This window comes from Sinohyriopsis cumingii, chromosome 15 (genome assembly GCF_028554795.1).
Source record: "Sinohyriopsis cumingii isolate HCF-2022 chromosome 15, ASM2855479v2, whole genome shotgun sequence".
NCBI lineage: Eukaryota > Metazoa > Mollusca > Bivalvia > Unionida > Unionidae > Sinohyriopsis > Sinohyriopsis cumingii.
Window position 1 is genome coordinate 32922667 of NC_142975.1, and position 21028 is coordinate 32943694.

General features: G+C 39.5%; 2 protein-coding genes across 2 annotated transcripts; both read right to left on the minus strand.

Moving 5' to 3' along the window:
• Window positions 1–1369: 1369 nt before the first annotated feature.
• On the minus strand, window positions 1370–11306 carry LOC149781520 (uncharacterized). The gene has a single exon (XM_089935604.1). The coding sequence runs from the start codon at window positions 11169–11171 to the stop codon at window positions 10164–10166; it is 1008 nt and encodes a 335-aa protein (XP_089791730.1). The 5' UTR covers window positions 11172–11306; the 3' UTR covers window positions 1370–10163.
• Window positions 11307–13264: 1958 nt separating this feature from the next.
• Window positions 13265–19514, minus strand: LOC149781521 (uncharacterized). Its single transcript, XM_089934980.1, has 2 exons — window positions 14635–19514; window positions 13265–13834 (listed from the first exon to the last, which is right to left on the minus strand). The coding sequence occupies exon 1, from the start codon at window positions 19512–19514 to the stop codon at window positions 15237–15239; it is 4278 nt and encodes a 1425-aa protein (XP_089791106.1). The 3' UTR covers window positions 13265–13834; window positions 14635–15236.
• Window positions 19515–21028: the final 1514 nt, after the last annotated feature.

The window sequence follows — 21028 nt, forward strand, 5'->3', positions numbered from 1 at the left end:
AGAAGAGCTGACAGCATCCCATGCAACAGTGTCCGAAGCCAGTGATCCTATATATGTCACACTACCACATGAGTTGAGGATATTGGTATTTTTCAGGAGATGGGAAGAGTGAAACATCATATGACTAATGGGGATATGAAGTTATATGTTTAAAACAAGCCCAGTATCCCCAGGACCAGGTATATCATGTTGACATTGCGGGCAAATGGGACGCATTGCTTCTACTTGTCGTGTTCGACTAGACCAGAGGTGGGCAAACTTTCCAGTGCAAGTGCCGCATACACAAATTTACACCTTGTCGCGGGCCGCATAGTTCATTAAGTAAAATAATTAATATTTGAAATAGCAAAACCAAAAGGTTTTTATAAATAACATCTAATTAATTTTCAGTTGTTAATATGTTGTTAATATTTGAAAACTTAAACTTAAACTTCGAAAGAAGCACATTTATTTGATAAACAGAGTAACATAAACAGAGTCAGTGCGAATAATGACTTGTTCCTAGGCCGCATGAAAACCCTTGGCGGGCCGCATGAAAGCCCTTGGCGGGCCGCATGCGGCCCACGGGCATTAGTTTGCCCTCCCCTGGACTAGACCAATCAAAACGGGGTTTAAACTTCAAGAGGTTTATGACTGGAGACACGTAGTAGGCTCTCCAAGGGGTTAACCCAAAAAGCAAACTGGAACCGACACGATAGAGCAGGTAGGACAAAAAATGAGGTTTGTTTTGTCGCCAGTGGTATGAGAGTACACTGACTGATTGATACCGGATCGACAACGGTTAGACAGACATATTACAACAAGAATTTAAAGACAATCCCGATCGAGCCCATTACAGACCTTTTGAATATTGAATATGCGAATGGGGAGACTTAGATATCATGGCTACATAAAATTTGAAATAGAAAATATTAACCAATCTGACAAGATCATGAACTAGCTACCTCCACACTGCCATAAGGAAGCTGGGTAATTTCTTGTAAGTTAGCTAGTATCCAACCATTTGTAGAAGAAAGAAAAAAAAAAATATAAAATGAGATATTTAAAGAAAATCATGTTATATTAGTTTGACTTTTAGGCTTTTTAACCTCTTTTTCATCTTAAAACAACGTCCTGATAATCATGTTTATATAAAAATTATAGATGTAAATAATACATGTCAATAAATATTTAGATGAGAAAGAATTATAATGCAGATAAGGTTGGAAGTGCAAACAAAACCATGTCCATGTACGTTGATAGAGATATGGATTATTTGAAAAGGGTTTTAAATATATTTATAAGCATGAGAGAGAGAGAGAGAGAGAGAGAGAGAGAGAAACATTTAGGTAAAGACCATAACTGACATATTAAACAAACAATAACAGAACTGTTTTCACTTAATTTTAATCACAATGTAATGCAGAACATTCTTTTTTATGTACATTTCCACTTAGATCAAATGGTCATATAGATTCAGCAAATATTAACTGCATATTTATTTATTAACTTCCTTTACAAACAGTAAATATTTGTATTATCACATTTGGACAAAAAAAATGTGCCTGACCTTGACAGTGATTATGAAATAGGAATGACACGCGTCATAAATAAAAACAAGTCTTAGGCGTGTTATGTAAAAGAGGAATGCAGGGCATATAACCACTAAATAAATGTGATGATATATGTACTCTGTTGGGAGTACAGGGTACAAAGTGTATAATATGAAGCATTACAAACTGAATGACTCCGTGTCATTAAAAGAACCTGCACTGTCAACAAAGCTACAGTAGTGTTTTCAGGAATTTACAAATTATTAAAGTCAGCTTGCATAGATAGATCTGCAGATTCGAAAGAGTTCAAAAATGCATGGTTGGAAGACAGAAAAAGGAATAGGCAGAAAAGATTTTGGAAGCAGCTTCATTCTTTCAGAAGGAGAGAATCAATTAAATAAAAACTAATTTTTATACTCAAAACACAGGGATTTGTTGACATTTATTTCATCATTTTTTTTAAAAACAATGATCATATAGTTTGCTTTAAATCAATGACATGCATCGACATATTTGAGAATCTAACTTTTGAGAATGAGTAGGGAACATTTAATTGTCTGCCAAGCAGTATGCATCGAGTCTCCTGTAACATAAGCAACATATCGTGAACACTGCCTGTGGGTACTAACTTTACCTACGACAATCACTTTCTTAACGAAATCCTCCTGTAGTTAATCGTTAGAGATGGGTGCCTTTTATTTCCAAACAAATACCTGTCAAAGAAGCCTTATTAGCTGTACTTTTAGCAATTAACAACCAACTGCCTTAAAAATGGTGATATGCATCAAAAGAACTTTGAAAATCAATGACAAAGCCCTCTAGGCTAACTTAGAACCTGAATATCATCTGATCTATTATACATACAAATATTATGATTACACTGCAAATGATATGTTAACAGACAAATATTTATTCCTTAATTACCAAAACATGCTATAAATTGTAAATATTCTAATTAACATGCCTTGGGTGGGAAAATACACGACCGAAATTAACATTGACTATAAGACTGAAATAATACATACAATAGATGAATACATTGTTGACAGGTATGCAGAAGAAGAATGCAGTGGATGTAAACGCCAAATAAAGGTGTTGATATATGTATTTTGGTCAGATCACAGAGTACAAATCTTGCAATATCACCCTGGGGCTTGCCGCTAGTTTATCTGCCGTAAACATCTATCATTATAAACTACTAACCTGTTTAAAACGACGGGTGGTATACTGATGCACAACTTCAAAAGGCGGCGCTGATAATCCTGACACGGCGTTAAGTACCACAAGCACTTCTTAACCGCATATTGGTGGATTCATTATTGTTTGCGTCGATAATGTTGAATACCAGATCGGTGTGCTCCGCACTTTGCTATACCGTGAAAATGTTCTGCTGGCGCCAATTTATACGAATAGCTATAAACAACAGCATGTGTATCAACTACGTAGGCAAAACAATGAGCACTTGGACCAGACCGGCCATCGAAATTAATGACACCACTTTCAACATGATTTGGTGGTTTTTTTTACAGTAATTCATCACGAATGCAAACACCTCTGAAGTTTGTTATGTTTAATCGCCAAGCAGCTTCAGGTAAATAAAAACTGGACATGGGAAGCAGTTTTTAAAAAAATATCTGACCAGGTGTCAGAGTAACACTGACGTGATGATATGATTTTATAACATCATGAATGCTCTAATTATCATTTACATGTTTTTAACTGGCGCATCAATGGCTCTCATAAGTCCACCAACGCCTTCAAGCAACATTGTTTTGTCAGTCAGTATAACAGCGACTACTCTACAATCAGTAACACCAGCTGTCAGTGCACTTACTCTAACTCGAAAATGTATGTCAACGACAGGTTGCCTAGACAAATCTAGGTGTTCCAGCAAGAAATATTAAATCGGATATAGCGATGAAAAATCCCGCTCTTTTCACCTTAAAACAATATCATGATAATCATAATTATATAAAAATATAGATGTAAATAATATATGTCGATAAATATATATATGAGAAAAAATTAGAATGCAGATAAAGTTGGAAGTACAAATAAAGCCATGTCCATGTATGTTGATAGAGATATGGATAAGTAGAAAGGGTTTTTTAATAGATTTATAAGTATATGAGGGAGAGAGAGAGAGATTTAGATAAAGACCATAAATTGACATATTAAATAACCAATGAAAGAATTGTTTTAATTTAATATTAATCAGTGTAATGCAGAACATTCTTTTTTATGTACATTTCCACTTATATCATATGGTCATATAGATTCAGTAAATATTACCTCCTTCTTTGTTCAAACTTCCTTTACAAACAGTAAATATTTGTATTATCACATTTGGACAAAGAATGTGTCTGACCTTGATAGTGACTATGAAATGGAAATGACGCATCATAAATGAAATAAAATTCTGTGGTGTATTATGTAAAAGAGGAATGCATTGCATATAAACACTAAATAAAGGTGATGATATATGTAAAGTGTTGGTATTACAGGGTATACAATTGTATAATATGAAGTCTTACAAACTAAATATGTCTGTGTCAGTAAAAGAGCCTGCACTGTGCACAGTGTAGTGTATGCCTTAATCTAATTAGCTTTGAAATATCAATTGACTGTAAAAGTAATCAGATATTTCACACTGGACTAGAACTGATGCACACCAACAGCTGGTTTATTTTATACATTCACTAGGGTTGAAGTTCCATGGGATATATACTCTCAGTGCAGTCTTTACTCCCCTTTCTAGCTGTATTGATGTTTTGTATTTAATAAATAGTATAGAACGCCTTCTGCAGTTATTCTTCAATAACAAATAATATTACATGGTGGTAGCGGTAAAAACACAGGATTGAAATTATCAGAGTTGCAAATGGCTTCATTTCAATTTACAAATCCGGACAAATTTGACTTTCCATGACCTGAAACTTGGGAAAAGTGGTTTCAGCGCTTTGAACGCTTTCGTCAAGCGTCTGGACTTACTAAAAATGAGGAAGAAATTTAAGGTGGCGCTCACCAGATAATATGTACTTTTGAGAGAGTGACGTATGTAAGATGAAGTAGTTCGCATTTAAAACATGCACAGTGGAGAGAATGTTTGCATACCTCTATGCTACATTAATGTAATGTGGATGATATTTCTTTTGGATATTGTACTTTTGGAAATTTTACATGATTTAAGCACACTGCTAAATAAAATTACTGCTCCCTTGTGTTAAAAAATCAGTCTGAATTAGTCTAAAGTACACTATACATAGCAGCTATTAAAATAGGGAAAATGAATTTTGCCAGACTAGACAATACCAGCTTCTGAAAGTGCAATGAATGAATTACCAAATATATAAAATGTAAAAAAAGTTATCGGCTCTTTTTTATACAATTTACCTCTGAAGTTCAGGAAGTGAAAATGACCAAGTAGAGCTAGCACTTTTTTAAAAGGTGCACATTTGAAGTAAGGCCAAGCTGTATACTCTATAACCCATAGTACACCCATCAATCATACAACAAAATAAAGCGAATTAAAGGTTCTTTGCATTATATCTAAGATATACAAGGTCTTTTTTAAATAGCCAGTATAACCAGTGAGGAAAGCCGGGGACGTTCTTTTTCTTTAAAATCCTAACCCTATGCAAAATGCGAAACTGTATAGCGCCACCTAAGTCAATACCTTGATTTATTCCATGGGAAGTGAGGCTGATGACATTTTGTCTTCGTTCAACCTGACAGAGGAAGATCAAATGAAGTGGAAGCCCGTGACAGATTCGTGCGATATTTCATTCCAAAAAGGAATGTAATTTTTGAAAGTGCAAAATTTAATCAGAGAAAACATTAAGAGGGAGAATTAGTGGACAGTTTTGTTACAGCAATCTATGTGTTAGCAGATAATTGTAATTTCGGGCCACTATATGAAGAAATGATCAGAGATCGACTTGTTGGACTGCGAGATTCAAAACTGTCAGAAAATTGCAGTAAGATGCAAATCTAACTCTAAAGTCTGACGTTAGTCAAGCTCGACAAAATGAGGCTGTGAAAAAGTAACAATCAACTATACGAGCAACTGGTGAACGAATGACTGCAATCGATGCAGTAAAATCGTCTTCACTGAAATATGGGAAACAGAAACATAAAATCCCAAATGTTCAACAAAGTAATGTCAGCAGAAAAGGATGCATGAGATGTGGAAAGAAAGTTAATCATTCTCGAGACCAATGTCCAGCAAAAGAAGCAAAATGCCACAAGTGTAAGAAAAGAGGACACTATGCAAAATGCTGTCTGTCAAAATCAGCAGTTCGCACAACAGAATCGAGAGCGGAACATGGATTTCTAGGGACTATTAGCACAAAGAAGGGTCAGCCGTGGATAACGCGTGTGAAATTGAACAACACTTCACTTTTATTCAAGATTGATACTGGAGCTGATGTGACTGTAATTCCCGAGAGGGATTTACGAAAAATCGGAGACCAAAAACTATCAAAGTCTGATCGAAAACTGTATGGACCTGGAAACTCTGAACTTAAAGTGCTGGGAAAATGTACATGTGGACTGGAATCAAAAAATGTGTTCAGTGTACAAGGCATATTTGTTGTAAAGGGACTGAATCAGGCACTCTTGGGCAGGCTCGTGATTCAGGCTCTTAAAAGTATTGAACAGGTAAATATATCATCAGTAAATGCCTCAGATAAAAACTCACAAAATGCAAGCAAATGTCACGATATATCCATAAATTTAGATAGGGATTATTGCGAGAAATATCTAAATTTGTTTAAAGGTCTAGGGAAAACAAAATGGTTCTATAACATAATCTGGACAAAAATACCAAAGATTATGCCTTATTTACCCCAAGAAAGGTTCATATCCCTTTACTGAATAAAGTTCGCAAGAAGATAGAATAGAGAAAATGGGTGTTATTTCAAAAGTAGATGAGCCCATTGAGTGGTGCGCGGCAATGGTTGTCGTTCCGAAACCAAACGGTACGGTAAGAATTTGCGTAGATCTGACTAAACTGAATGAATCGGTTAAAAGATAGAACCACCCACTACCATCAGTTAAAGATTCCATTGCAAAACTCGCAGGTGAAACGTCTTTCACCAAACTTGATGCAAACTCATGCTTTTGGCAGATAAACCTGTCAGAAGATTCACCCCGCCTTACTACTTTCATTACTCCTTTTAGTAGGTTTATTTTAATCGCCTTCTATTCGGAATCAGTTCCGCGCCAGAATTTTTTCAGAAAAGGATGTCAGAAACCCTGGAGCGACATGACGGAACACTCTGTCACGTGGACGATGTTCTTGTTTTGGAGGGAAACGCAGAAACAGCATGACGAAAGACTTGAAATGGTCATGAAATCAATTCAAAAGGCCGGCATCACTTTGAACGCTTAAAAGTGTGAATTTTCGAGACGATCTATTAGGTTTCTTGTTCATGTTGTTGACAAAACTGATCCGGAAAAAGTCAAAGCTATCACTGAAATGGAAACACCGAAATGCGTAACAGAGATACGACGATTTATCGGTATGGCAAATCAGCTTGGCAAATTTAGTCCAAATTTGGCAGAAAAATAAAAACCAAATACGTGAGCGTTTGAAAGGTAAAAAGTCGTGGACTTGGGGTGCAGACCAAGAACAAGCTTTTAGAGATATCAAGCAAGGAAAGATATCTTCACCAACTTTAGCACATTATGATCTAAACAGAGAAATAGTTGTATCTCCAGATGCATCTTCAATGGACTAGGTGCTGTGCTACAGCAGAAGCACGGTAGCACTCTGAAACCGGTGGCGTTCGCATCGCGAGGTATGTCAGAAACTGAGCAACACTACGCTCAAGTAGAGGCCCTTGCAATCACTTGGGCTTGTAAACACTTCAGTAGCTATTTTAAATGATATGTTAAAATATAAATATTTATTCCTTAACTGTCAAAACATGCTATAAATTGTAAATATTTTTACTGGATCTCACATTAACATTGACTAATACATACAATAGATGAAATAAATTGATGCCAGGTATGTAGAAGAAAACACTGCATATACAAGCTAAATAAAGGTCTTGATGTATGTAAAGGTATGTAAAAGCTAAATAAAGGTTTTGATACATGTACTGGGGTAAGATCACAGAGGACAAATCTTGCAGAACATAAGGCAGGAGTTCGTAATTTAACTATCACAGAGTTACTGAATTTTAACCAGACTTTAAACCAGACACCAACATTCAATACATTTTCTTGCATCTTGTATCCTCTGGCTCTATAAATTTTGTGGACATGCTCCTGGGCTATCCCCACCCAGCCAATTTGAGCTTGTCCGGGAGCTGGGAAATTGGATTTGTAAATCCCTGCTTTTATATATTTCACCCTGACATTTCATATGAAATAAAACATCTTGGATCTCACTCTCCAACAGCTTTTGGATTTGCACAAGCTGCTTATGAGCTTTTTCCAGGATCTGGGCAAGTGGATTTGTAAATCGCTGAACATGTACACTCCGATGAAAAAATTCCTCATAAAACGTAGCAATTAACAATTGTTTCTCCAGCATGAAACATCTGAACATTTGGAGACTTAATTGTGTCCTTTCCAGCTTTTATTCACAAGAATCTGAAGACTCCATTTTATTCTTCTGTGTTGATTATTAACACTTTTCTAGAAGCTTATTGTCCCTTATGTCTTAAACATAAATCTGCTTTCTGGATGCCATTTAAAAAATTCTATAATCAACAGTTTGATCATGCAGACACTTCTCATGAACAAATAGGTGCACTTTAAAGCATCTGGGTGCTGCTGTAAAGTTACTCTGGTTTCCTGACAAATTTCACTAATTCTAAGATGAAAGCCTGATTCAAATAAAACATCGATGAACCAATTATCCAGATTTTTTGGCAACGGTCATTTTTCTGTATTTTTTTTTAGTATGTCATAAGTCTGTATTTTAAGGGTAATTTTCGTAAGACTTATGGCAAAATTGTAAGAGTTGGCAGGTCTGCAAATTCATCTGTAATACCTTGATGTTAATTTTACATGTATCTTTATGTACTTCTTCAAATATCATTTCCCATTAAATCTGCCATCACAAGTTACACTTAAATGTTCTTTATTTACCACTAGTACAGTTGCACAAACTCTAATTCCAAACCCTATGCAGCTCAATGGCTTGTTGCTATCTCTCCGCTTGACATAATTCTTGGAAATTCTTTTCCATTTCACATGATGACGTCAATCACATCTCCCGCATCGAGACATACTCATATGGGCATGTGATGTCCAATATACGTAATTATGTCCTTTCCAGCTTTTATTCACAAGAATCTGAAGACTCCATTTTATTCTTCTGTGTTGATTATTAACACTTTTCTTGAAGCTTATTGTCCCTTTTGTCTTAAACATGCATCGCTTTCTGGATACCATTTAAAAAAATTCTATAATCAACAGTTTGATCATGCAGACACTTCTCATGAACAAATAGGTGCACTTTAAAGCATCTGGGGTGCTGCTGTAAAGTTACTCTGGTTTCCTGACAAATTTCACTAATTCTAAGATGAAAGCCAGATTCAAATAAAACACGGGTGAACCAATTATCCTGAGTTTTTGGCAACCGTCATTTTTCCGTAGTTTTTGCTAGTACATGTATGCCTAAGTCCGTATTTTAAGGGTATTTTTCATAAGACTTACAGCAAAGTTTTAAGACTTGGCAGGTCTGCAAATATACATGTAATACCTTGATGCTAATTTTACATGTATCTTTATGTACTTCTTCAAATATCATTTCCCAGTGATCTGCCATCACATGTTACACTTAAATGTTTTTTCTCCAGTATACATCCTTATGTACTCATTCAGATTACCCCTCTGTGCAAATCTTTTATCACACACTTCACACATTAATGGTTTTTCTCCAGTATGAATCATTATATGCTCATTCAGAGTTTTATCACATACTTCACACTTACTGGCAGATAGGTTTTCTTCAGTATGCATCCTCATGTGCAGTTTCAAGACCCCACTCCAACATTAAAATATTTTATCACACACTTCACAATGAAATGATTTTCTCCAGCATGTGTCCTCATGTGCTTATTCAGATATCCAGTCTCTCTGTATATTCCATCACATACTTCACATTTAAATGGTTTCTCTCCAGTATGTATCCCAGGGGCGGATTAAGGCTCACTGGTGCCCTAAGCATTGACAAATCTTGGGTGCCCCCTCCTTTCCACGTACACCTGGGAAGATAACCCTAGAGTGCACCATGATCAAGAAACAGAAGATTATGATCAATTTTTTTTACAAATCTTCATTCATTTCTTTTTTCTTTTCACCCTTTTCTCAACTTTGTGGTGCCCCCTTTGGCCCTGGTGCCCTAAGCACGTGCTTAGTCTGCCTAATGGTTAATATGCCCCTGATGTATCCTAATGTGCTTATTTAGTCTTACAGGTTGACTAAACATTTTATCACATAACTCAAACTTGGTATGGTTTGTCTCCAGAATGCATCCTTATGTGCAGTTTCAAATATCCATTCTGACTAACACCTTTATCACACACTTTACACTAAAATAGTTTTTTCTCCAGTATGTATTCTCATGTGCCTCATCAGATGTCCACTCTCACTGTACATTCCATCACATGCTTAACACTGAAATGGTTTTTCTCCAGTATGTATTCTCATGTGTCTCTTCAGCTGTTCACTCTGACTGTACATTCCATCACATATTTCACAATGAAATGGTTTTTCTCCAGTATGTATTATCATGTGCCTCTTCAGACTTCCAAGTCGACTAAACTTTTTATCACATATTTCACACTGAAATGGTTTTTCTCCAGTATGTATTCTCATGTGTGTCTTTAAATTTCCATGATGACAAAACATTTTATGACATACCTCGCACTTAAATGGTTTCTCTCCATTATGTATCCTCATATGCAATTTCAAATCTTCACTCCGACTAAACATTTTATGACATACCTCACACTTACATGGTTTCTCTCCAGTATGTATCCTCATATGCAATTTCAAATCTTCACTCCGATTAAACATTTTATCACATACTTCACACTGAAATGGTTTTTCCCCAGTATGTATTCTCATGTGCCGCTTTAGATTTTCAGGTCGGCTAAACATTTTATCACAAACTTCACACTTAGTAAATGACTTACACGGTTTCTCTCCAGTATGTATCCTCATGTGCCTCTTTAGATGCCCAGGTTGACTAAACATTTTATCACACACTTCACACTTAAATGGTTTTTCTCCCGTATGTATTCTCATGTGCTGTTCTAAATTTCCACACTGACTAAACACTTTATCACATACTTCACACTTAAATGGTTTTTCTCCTGTATGGGTCCTCATGTGCTGTTCTAAATGTCCAAACTTACTAAAGTCTTTAGCACATACTTCACACTTAAATGGTTTCTCTCCAGTATGTAACCTCATGTGCTGTTCTAAATTTCCAAATTGACTAAACACTTTATCACATACTTCACACTTGAATGGTTTATTACCAGTATGCACCATCATATGCCGTTTTATACTTCTACGATGACTAAACACTTGATCACATACTTCACACTTAAACGGTTTATCTCCAGTATGCACCCTCATGTGCAGTTTCAAATCTTTACCTCGACGAAACATGTTATCATACACTTCACACTTTAATGGCTTTTCTCCAGTATGTATTTATAGACATATAACAGAGATCGACGACGCGTCATGTAAATGTGCTATGCGTATCACGTGATACACAAAAGTGAAAGTATAGGACAAATAATGACAGCAAGTTCAGAAGTAGACCAGCAAGTTGTTCTCCAACTTTTTTTTCTTTGTTTGACTGGTGGCGGAGACCAACGTTGTTCTGCACCAGTCGTGCTGAGACGTCCGAGCTATGTCACCTCGGATGATCGGACCGCGCGCTATTAATTAATAAATTTATTTAGACAAACCTTTGTATCCAGACGGTAAGTATAATCCCTCTTCTAATGATCCACAGCGTTAAATCCTTTAGAACACACACTTTTTTAGTATAAATCCCTGTCAGAACAGAACACATGTGTATTCATCGGCTGTTGACCTCAGATTTGAATTACCCACGCATGCGTGTAAAGCAGCATCACCACGAGGCAAAACTAACGCGTGAAAACCGTCTAGCGAGGCGTAGATCACTAGGAATTTACTGATGCTTGGGTGGGAACTGTGTCGTTACGGCAGAAATTTAAGAGAGAGAGAGAGAGAGAGAGAGAGAGACTTCATGTCAGAAATGTGAGATAGAGTGAATGATAAATAAATTGTGAAACGACTACAAACTGTATTCAGATGTGAAGATATGCTACACAATAATAATAATAATATTAATTTATTATTATTACTAGTGGTAGTATCTTCAATCATATTTAATAACATTTACAATGGTATAAATGGATTTTATGACATGCATACATATCTACATATTAATACTTTACATTGCTTATAAGAAGAACATGATTATTATGATGAATATTATTAATAACATTTGCAATGGTATTTATGAATACATACATACATTACTTAACATTACTTATAACATGATTAGCAAGATGAACTTTATTAATAACATTTACAATGGTATTTAAGAATACAAACATACATGCATACATACATATATACGTCTGTTATAATTTTACACCATAACTTATAACATATGGATAATGTTATATTTTAATCAAAAACAATAGTTTCTTCTTCCCTTCTGATCACTGCATTGACAAGTGTTGCAACAATTTACACAACAGTTACATTTGCCGCAAGAGCATATATTGCAACTTCCCGCGGAACATTCTTTTAGGCCATCGGGAAGTTTAACAATTTCGGGGATCCACAATGCCTCAAGAATTTTTCTTCTTAAACAGACTTGACGATTTTTCGCAACTTCTATCATGTTTTCATCTGTTGTTGTCTTCATCATGCTTGTCCTGTAAGGTAGGAGACAAGCATAACCTTTTCTCCCATCTCTGGCACATCTCCCATCTCTTGCCAATAGCTCAGAATGCTCTTTGGGCATCCCCAAAGAATAACGATATCTACATCGCTGATTTGGATCTCCATTCCGAATGCTACCGTAGCAACAAGACAGCGAATTATGCTTTCGGGTCTTCGAAATTCCTTGATAATTCTGTCCCGTGTCTCTTTATCCGTGGAAGAATGATACATTTCAATACTTACTATAAATCATAGTACAGTGAATCACGGACATATATTAAACACAGCATTTAATTAGTTTCTTAAATTTCACACCATAAATAGGCTATACTATTTGCTGGAACAATGTTGGTCGACAGTTAAAGGCAAGGCATCATACTAGGAACCATGGCAACAAGTACATAATTTGGGCCTTAGCATATATAGCAATGAACAGAGTGAACACCATAATGTACAAGGAGGCCTCTGATGTGAGAAGAGCTGTAGATCTACCAATGTCCACTTATTTTCCTTCTCGAGAGGAGATACAAGCGACCGGGGATAGAATGGAAGCTGTGGTGTTTCGAATCCTGACTGAAAATGTCCCATGCCTCTATCCACTGGCGGACCTTGTTTGTCATCATATTGATCACAAACATTGGTCCAAATCGAGGCGGAAAAGTGAAGTAGTATGTACTTGCCTGATATTTATACTAAAAGCCATTCTCCTATCACGATAATAACAATAATCTCATTCAAACGATGTACTGTTCGTTGTATTGATGTATGTTTGTGGGGGTGTAGTGGTTGTCTAGGGGTGGGGTTCTTCTTATAGACTTTAACGAATTATGAGAAGTTCCCCTGGTCCTTATTCAGAAGGTTAATTCTGGACACTATATTATTTATTGACTAAATATATTTATGGCTACGAGCCCCCAGTCAGCAATGCCGACAGTTAAATTAAAAGAAATACAAAGATGAAATTTAAACAATAACAATTTAATAAATGAAATTTAAAAGAATTTAAAGTAATCAATGTCTCTCTTTCACCCAATGATCCCTTTGATCATCATTTGAGTTCACAGTGTGAGGAGATTTTTCCCTTCTTGAGTGCTACTCATCTAATCTCTTCGTTCCCTTGTCTTTCTCTCCTTTCGTGATCTCCACTTCCGCTTCCTCTTCTATAATCCTTGTTCCTTGCCGTTATCTTGACTTCCGGTTCCTCTTCTAGTATCCGGAACCCTTGACGGTATCCCTTGAGGTCACCCGAAATTCACTCGGTATCTCTCACCGTCACCCGAAATTCTCTGAACTTCTCTCGTCCCCCGAAATTCTCTGAAATTCTTTCGTCCCCCGAAAGCTTCCTGTTGAAAGGTATAATGCATTAGCATAGGGTTATAAAATCTTCCCTCACACTACGTCACTGAACTGAACCATCAGTTTAAGGCGGGACATTTGGGTCGCGCATGCGCACACATCGAAATTCCCATACACTTCCGCCGCTTACAAAAATGGCGCCATAACACAATCACACAAAGGATTCAAATATCTACATACTGAGCCCTATCAGTATATACATACAAAATATTTCAAATATGATTGTACTAAAATATTACTACGATTAGTAATATGACTATCTATATATTTATATATATTTATATATATTTCCTACACAAGCGTACCAAATCCACAATATTCACATTCAAATGGTGATAAACGGCAATCCGTTACTCAATGGCAAAATCTATCATTACGTAAACAAATTTCTTGTCTACCAAAATATAACTACGCAAAGAATTACAATATTAATTCTTATAGCGGCTAGCGAGCAATACAATTCTTCACAAATACAAATCGTCCTTTCAAAAGGGCGTAAACGTAATAATCCACGAAATAATATGCACACATATTACTAGCGAAAGAAGAGAACATTTTCGCCTCACAAATAAGGTGTACATAGTAACATTATGAATAATGATGCAACGAATCAACATCGTAATCAATCGTAAACAAAAGTACTAGCTAAAGTCATGAAAAAAATGCAAAATATTAAGGTCATAATTAACTATTCATACTTCAATACAAGTAAAATGTATACATACGACAAATTCTCTTCAATTAACAGCAGTCGTATCAAGCAGAATCAACGTAACATCAAACTTACCTGATCGAAGCTATTTCATGAATTTCCTAAATTCCGCCAATTTTTACGAATGGCTAACGGAGTGTGTGTCACTGCGACTCTTAAACACCAACTGACGAATTTCAGGCTTGTACAAGTCTTATGCCAGTTTCTCGAATCAAGTCCCACCTACAACGCATCCCGATTGGATGGCGACGGACTCTGGTCATTTGATCGAACTGTCAATCATAAAAATGTCAGTCTGTGTGTCCCCATGTACTGTCCAGCCTACCATTGTCGGCTTCCGGCTCTTTGAAGTTGTCTACGTCACGTGTTCCCATGTACAAAGATTCCCGCCAGATTTCCACTCAAGAGCTCAAACAAAGACTGGGTTACGTAAGAGGATTAGCCAACTTAGGTACTTGGAAAAACAAAGCTTACCTGGCTCCACTTACAGACTTATAAATACATGTATAATACAAGGGGTTGGGGTAAACATCACATCCCCCCACGCTTGAGAATAAAATCAGGATTTTATTTACTCAAACTACAAAAGCAAAAGTGTTACAACGATATAAAGAACAAAATCAGCAAAATGAACTAAATGCTAAACTGAGTATGAACACGAAAATATAACAAATGATCTATATCATTTCGGCGCTACTACTCATGAAATCTGCGCCTACGTTTTCAGATCCTTTCACGTATCTGATCTGTATCTGGTACTGCTGTAAAAACAGCGACCATCGCATCAATCGACCATTGGACAACTTTGCCTGCGCCAGATAGGCGAGTGGTTGGTGGTCGGTCTCCAATATGAACTTACGTCCATATAGGTATCGCTCGAACCGTGATATGCCGAACACGATTCCGAGACATTCCCTCTCCGATACTGAGTAATTCTTCTCGGCAGCAGACAACTTCCGGCTGCCGTATGCGACAGGAAAAAGCGTCTTGTCATGCTCCTGGAGCAGTACTGCTCCCAGTCCCGTGTCGCATGCATCGGTGCGCAGAACGAATTCTTTATCCAAGTCCGGTAGACGAACAACTGCGTCGGATGTAAGTCTATCCTTTAGCGTTTGGAATGCGTGCTCACACGCATCTGTCCAAACGAACTTACTCGGGGTCCGTTTCTTTGTTAGGTCAGACAACGGGCCCGCAATCGCGCTGAAATTAGCGACATACCTCCGGTAATATCCGGCCAGTCCCAGGAATGACCTCACTTCCGTTTTCGTGGTGGGGCGTGCGGCGTTTCTCAACTGCTCCACCTTCGACTTCTCTGGAGACAGCGTGCCTTGGCTCAGGGTATGTCCTAAATAGTCTAATGTCCTGAAACCAAGGTGACATTTGGAAGGGCGGGCTGTCAAGCCCTCCTGACGTAGCCGCTCCAAAACGTCAGCTAACAGAGCGAGGTGTTCACCCCATGTCTCTGTAGCTAACAAGAGGTCATCCATGAAGTTGTGGACACCCCTATCGCGCAAGGGCTCCAACAACTTCCGCATCATTCTGGTAAAGACGCTGGGCGCGTTTTGTACCCCGAACGGCATCACCAACCATTGGTATGTCCCGTCGGGAGTAGCAAAAGCAAGCTTCGGTCGGTCTTCTTTCCTTACCGGAATTTGCCAATACCCCTTGGACAAATCCAGTTTGGAAAAATATTTCGCTTTCGAGACCGAAGCGAAGATATGTTCGGGGTCAGGTAGCATTTCAACTTGAAATTCTGTCACCTGATTCAGCTTCCGGTAGTCGACGCAGAACCGATGGGTACCGTCCTTCTTCTGCACTAAGACTACTGGTGAGCTGTACGGAGAGTCGGCAGGTTCGATTACTCCCAGAGCAATCATCTGCTCGATTTCTTCCCTTACAACTTGTCGTTTCGCGTGGGGCAAGGGGTAGGGTTTACGCTGAACTGGTCGGTCGTCCACCATCTTTAACCCGAACTCGACAAGCGTCGTCCTCCCGGGTTTTTCTGTTAGCACGTCGGAATATCCGGCCAGCAAGGTCTCTATCTCGTTCCGCTGCCCTTCAGTTAACATGGGGTCACACTCCACGTCCGACGGAGTCTCGGCCCTCGTTAATGGACAGCTCGAGACAGTGTTAGCACCTTCCGTATCGCCTTCGATATCCTCGGTGACTATCGCTGCGACAACAAAATCGCTGGCGGTCTCCCTTTCCCGGTACCTCTTGAGCAAATTGGCATGGTACAATTTCTCTTTCGTCGGTAGCTGTATCCGGTAGGTTTGACCTCCGACCTTCTTGGTGACGACGTATGGACCCCTCCAGGAAACTTGCAACTTGTTGTGTTCCTGGGGCAAGAACAACAACACTTTGTCCCCTACCTCAAACTGACGTGGTTTTGCGCGCTTATTGTAATTTTTCGCCTGTTGCGCCTTAGCTCGTTTGAGATTTTCTTGCGCGAGAGAACAAACCTCTTCCAGTTTGTTGCGCAAGTCCGCGACGTACTGGTAGGTAGTGCGTACTTCCTCTACAGCGTGGTCGTCTGTCCACAGCTGTCTCAGTACGGCGATTGGGCCGCGTACGGTTCTCCCGTACAAGAGTTCAAAGGGAGAGAACCCCAAACTCGCTTGCGGTACTTCCCGGTATGCAAAAAGCATGGCCGGAATATACCGGTCCCAATCCTTGGGGCGGCCTTCGCACAATTTCTTGAGCGTGTTTTTCAAGGTCCCATTAAACCGTTCGACCAATCCGTTACATTGGGGGTGATACGGTGTAGTCATGAGGTGTTTAATCGACATGAGACGATTCACCTCCGCCATCACACGACTCATAAATTGTGTTCCTTGATCGGTCAAGATCTCGTCGGGCACTCCGACTCTTGACCAGATCGCAAACAGAGCTTCCACGACGGTTTCCGTGTCAATGTTACGCAACACAACGGCCTCCGGATAGCGTGTAGCATAATCGACAACCGTTAAAATATATCGATTTCCGTGCGCAGACGCGGGTTTTATCGGTCCGATTAAATCCATGGCAACACGTCTAAATGGTTCATCGATAAGGGGCGTACTCCCCAAAGGGATGGGTCGCTGATCCGTTTTCGGTGCCATTCTCTGGCATTTGTCACAGGAGAGACAGAACCGTTTTACGTCTCCCTGGACCCCTGGCCAGTAAAACTCTTTTACAAGACGGTCACGCGTCTTAGCAATTCCCATGTGTCCACCCATGAGACTCTCGTGTGCAAGTTTCAGTACTTCGCAACGCTTTTCCTTTGGCACGACGACTTGCTTGAAGTGTTCGTTGTGTTTCCTGGCGTGGCGATACAAGATTCCCTTCTTGTAGACAAACTTCACCGCGCCGTTCGGAGTTTCCCTTTCTGTTCCCGCTTCTGCGTGTTTGTGCAACTGCGCCAGAGTTGCGTCCTCCTGTTGCAGCTTCCTTAACTCCGCTGGAATAACATTACTAACCGGTGTCGATGTAACTTGGATTGGCTTTTGTTTCGGCTGTCGACTCATGGCCCTGGTTTCAACGGCACTCACTGGCATAGGTGTGCAGGTTTCGGGGTTCGGCTGGGGTAACACATAACGGCAACCCAATATGACGTCATGTGATAGCCCCTCCAAGCAAGCAGCTTCAATTTTCCCCTTCACGTATGGTGAATCGAGGTCAATGACAGCTACTGGTAATGAGTCACGCGCGCAGTTCGCGTACTGAACTTCTATTACCTCCCCTGTATAGTCCTCCGGCTTGACATGTTTCTTGTCGACAAGCGCGGGGACGCTGCACCCAGTGTCATACAAGATGGTGGCGCCTTCACCATTGACAGTTGCGGCCGCAAGGTTGGCTGGGTTGCGACTCGCTTCCGGCACACATTCCTTCTTAGCTACGACATTCACCTGGGTCTGCCTGCCCTTGGGACAGTCCCTGGCAAAATGCCCCAGGCGCTTGCAATTAAAACATGTCGGCGGCCCTCGCCGACTTGCAAGTCCTGGTTTCGTGGGTGAGGCCTGTCCAGGTCGATAGGCGGCAGCCCTACCTGTAGGTGCCCCTTCGACCTTCCCGTCGCCCTGACGGTTACGGACAGCCGGCTCAACCTCCCCCATACGACGCGACTCAGAGGGTCGGGGTCGGTCAGCAACCCCGGAACCTCCACTCTTCGAGTGCGCCTGCTCGTATCGCTCCGCCATGTTAGCGATCTCTTCGAGCGTCCGGTGTTCTCTTTCTGCTAAGAAAACTGTCAACTCGCGACGGTAAGTACCCAGGACATGTTCCTTGAGTATTACCTCGCGTAGCCCTTCGTACGTGCGTTCGACTTCGGCCATTTTCATCCACTTCTCAAATAAACCTCGAACACGGTTGTGGAATTGAGAGTGGGTCTCTGTTACCTTTTTCACCGAGTCCCGGAAAAGTTTCCGGTAAGTCTCGGCGGTCAGCCGGTAATGGCAGAGAAGCGCCTTCTTGAGGGCAGTGTAGTCATCAGCCTCTTCTGCAGTTAAGCCGTGGTAGACTTCCCGAGCTGCACCTTGCAAAAAGGCTGAGACATTAATGGCCCAGTGCTGTTCAGGGACCTGATGAGCGCGTGCGAGTTTCTCAAACTGGACGAGAAAATCGTCAATAGCCTCCTCCCTATCATTGAAGCGTGACATGTTGATCTGGACTATCCGGTGGTCGATGAAAGGTCGGCCGGTTGTTCCAGAGCTTGTACTGGCGTCGTCCCGTCCGTTGGTCCTAGCTTCAACTCTGACCTTTTCCATCTCCAGAGTGTGAGCGAGTCTGGCTAGCTCCAGCTCTTTCTGGGCGTCTCGGTCCGCGTCTATCTTGGCTAACTCTTGGTCCGCTGCTATCTTGGCTAGTTCTCTCTGGGCTTCTCTTTCCGCTGCTTTTTCGGCCTTCCATTCCTTGATCCTTTCTTCTATAAAGGTTGCCAGGCGATCTCCCTCGTATCCAAGATCTTCCGACCCCATGGCGCGGTATTCCTTTATCATTTGTCGTTCGGTAGCCATTATACTAATGTAAAGTGATACTTTGTCTCAAAATTCAAACAATATACAGATATTTGTAATACCAGTTTAAATACTTACCTGTCGACAACAACTAGTTTCGTTCAGGTAAGATATTTGTTCGATATCTGCTTCACACGTACTGCTATGAATGGAAGATCTACAAAGCCTGCACATATGACAATAAAAATACAAGATGAGAAAATCACAAAATTTCAAATACAAAGAATGGAAAATATCTCACACTGTTCACTAATACTTCTACCAATAACTTTAAGTCCCAAAATAATATATATGTCTAATTCATATCCCGGACGAAGCGCCCACTGTGGGGGTGTAGTGGTTGTCTAGGGGTGGGGTTCTTCTTATAGACTTTAACGAATTATGAGAAGTTCCCCTGGTCCTTATTCAGAAGGTTAATTCTGGACACTATATTATTTATTGACTAAATATATTTATGGCTACGAGCCCCCAGTCAGCAATGCCGACAGTTAAATTAAAAGAAATACAAAGATGAAATTTAAACAATAACAATTTAATAAATGAAATTTAAAAGAATTTAAAGTAATCAATGTCTCTCTTTCACCCAATGATCCCTTTGATCATCATTTGAGTTCACAGTGTGAGGAGATTTTTCCCTTCTTGAGTGCTACTCATCTAATCTCTTCGTTCCCTTGTCTTTCTCTCCTTTCGTGATCTCCACTTCCGCTTCCTCTTCTATAATCCTTGTTCCTTGCCGTTATCTTGACTTCCGGTTCCTCTTCTAGTATCCGGAACCCTTGACGGTATCCCTTGAGGTCACCCGAAATTCACTCGGTATCTCTCACCGTCACCCGAAATTCTCTGAACTTCTCTCGTCCCCCGAAATTCTCTGAAATTCTTTCGTCCCCCGAAAGCTTCCTGTTGAAAGGTATAATGCATTAGCATAGGGTTATAAAATCTTCCCTCACACTACGTCACTGAACTGAACCATCAGTTTAAGGCGGGACATTTGGGTCGCGCATGCGCACACATCGAAATTCCCATACACTTCCGCCGCTTACAAAAATGGCGCCATAACACAATCACACAAAGGATTCAAATATCTACATACTGAGCCCTATCAGTATATACATACAAAATATTTCAAATATGATTGTACTAAAATATTACTACGATTAGTAATATGACTATCTATATATTTATATATATTTATATATATTTCCTACACAAGCGTACCAAATCCACAATATTCACATTCAAATGGTGATAAACGGCAATCCGTTACTCAATGGCAAAATCTATCATTACGTAAACAAATTTCTTGTCTACCAAAATATAACTACGCAAAGAATTACAATATTAATTCTTATAGCGGCTAGCGAGCAATACAATTCTTCACAAATACAAATCGTCCTTTCAAAAGGGCGTAAACGTAATAATCCACGAAATAATATGCACACATATTACTAGCGAAAGAAGAGAACATTTTCGCCTCA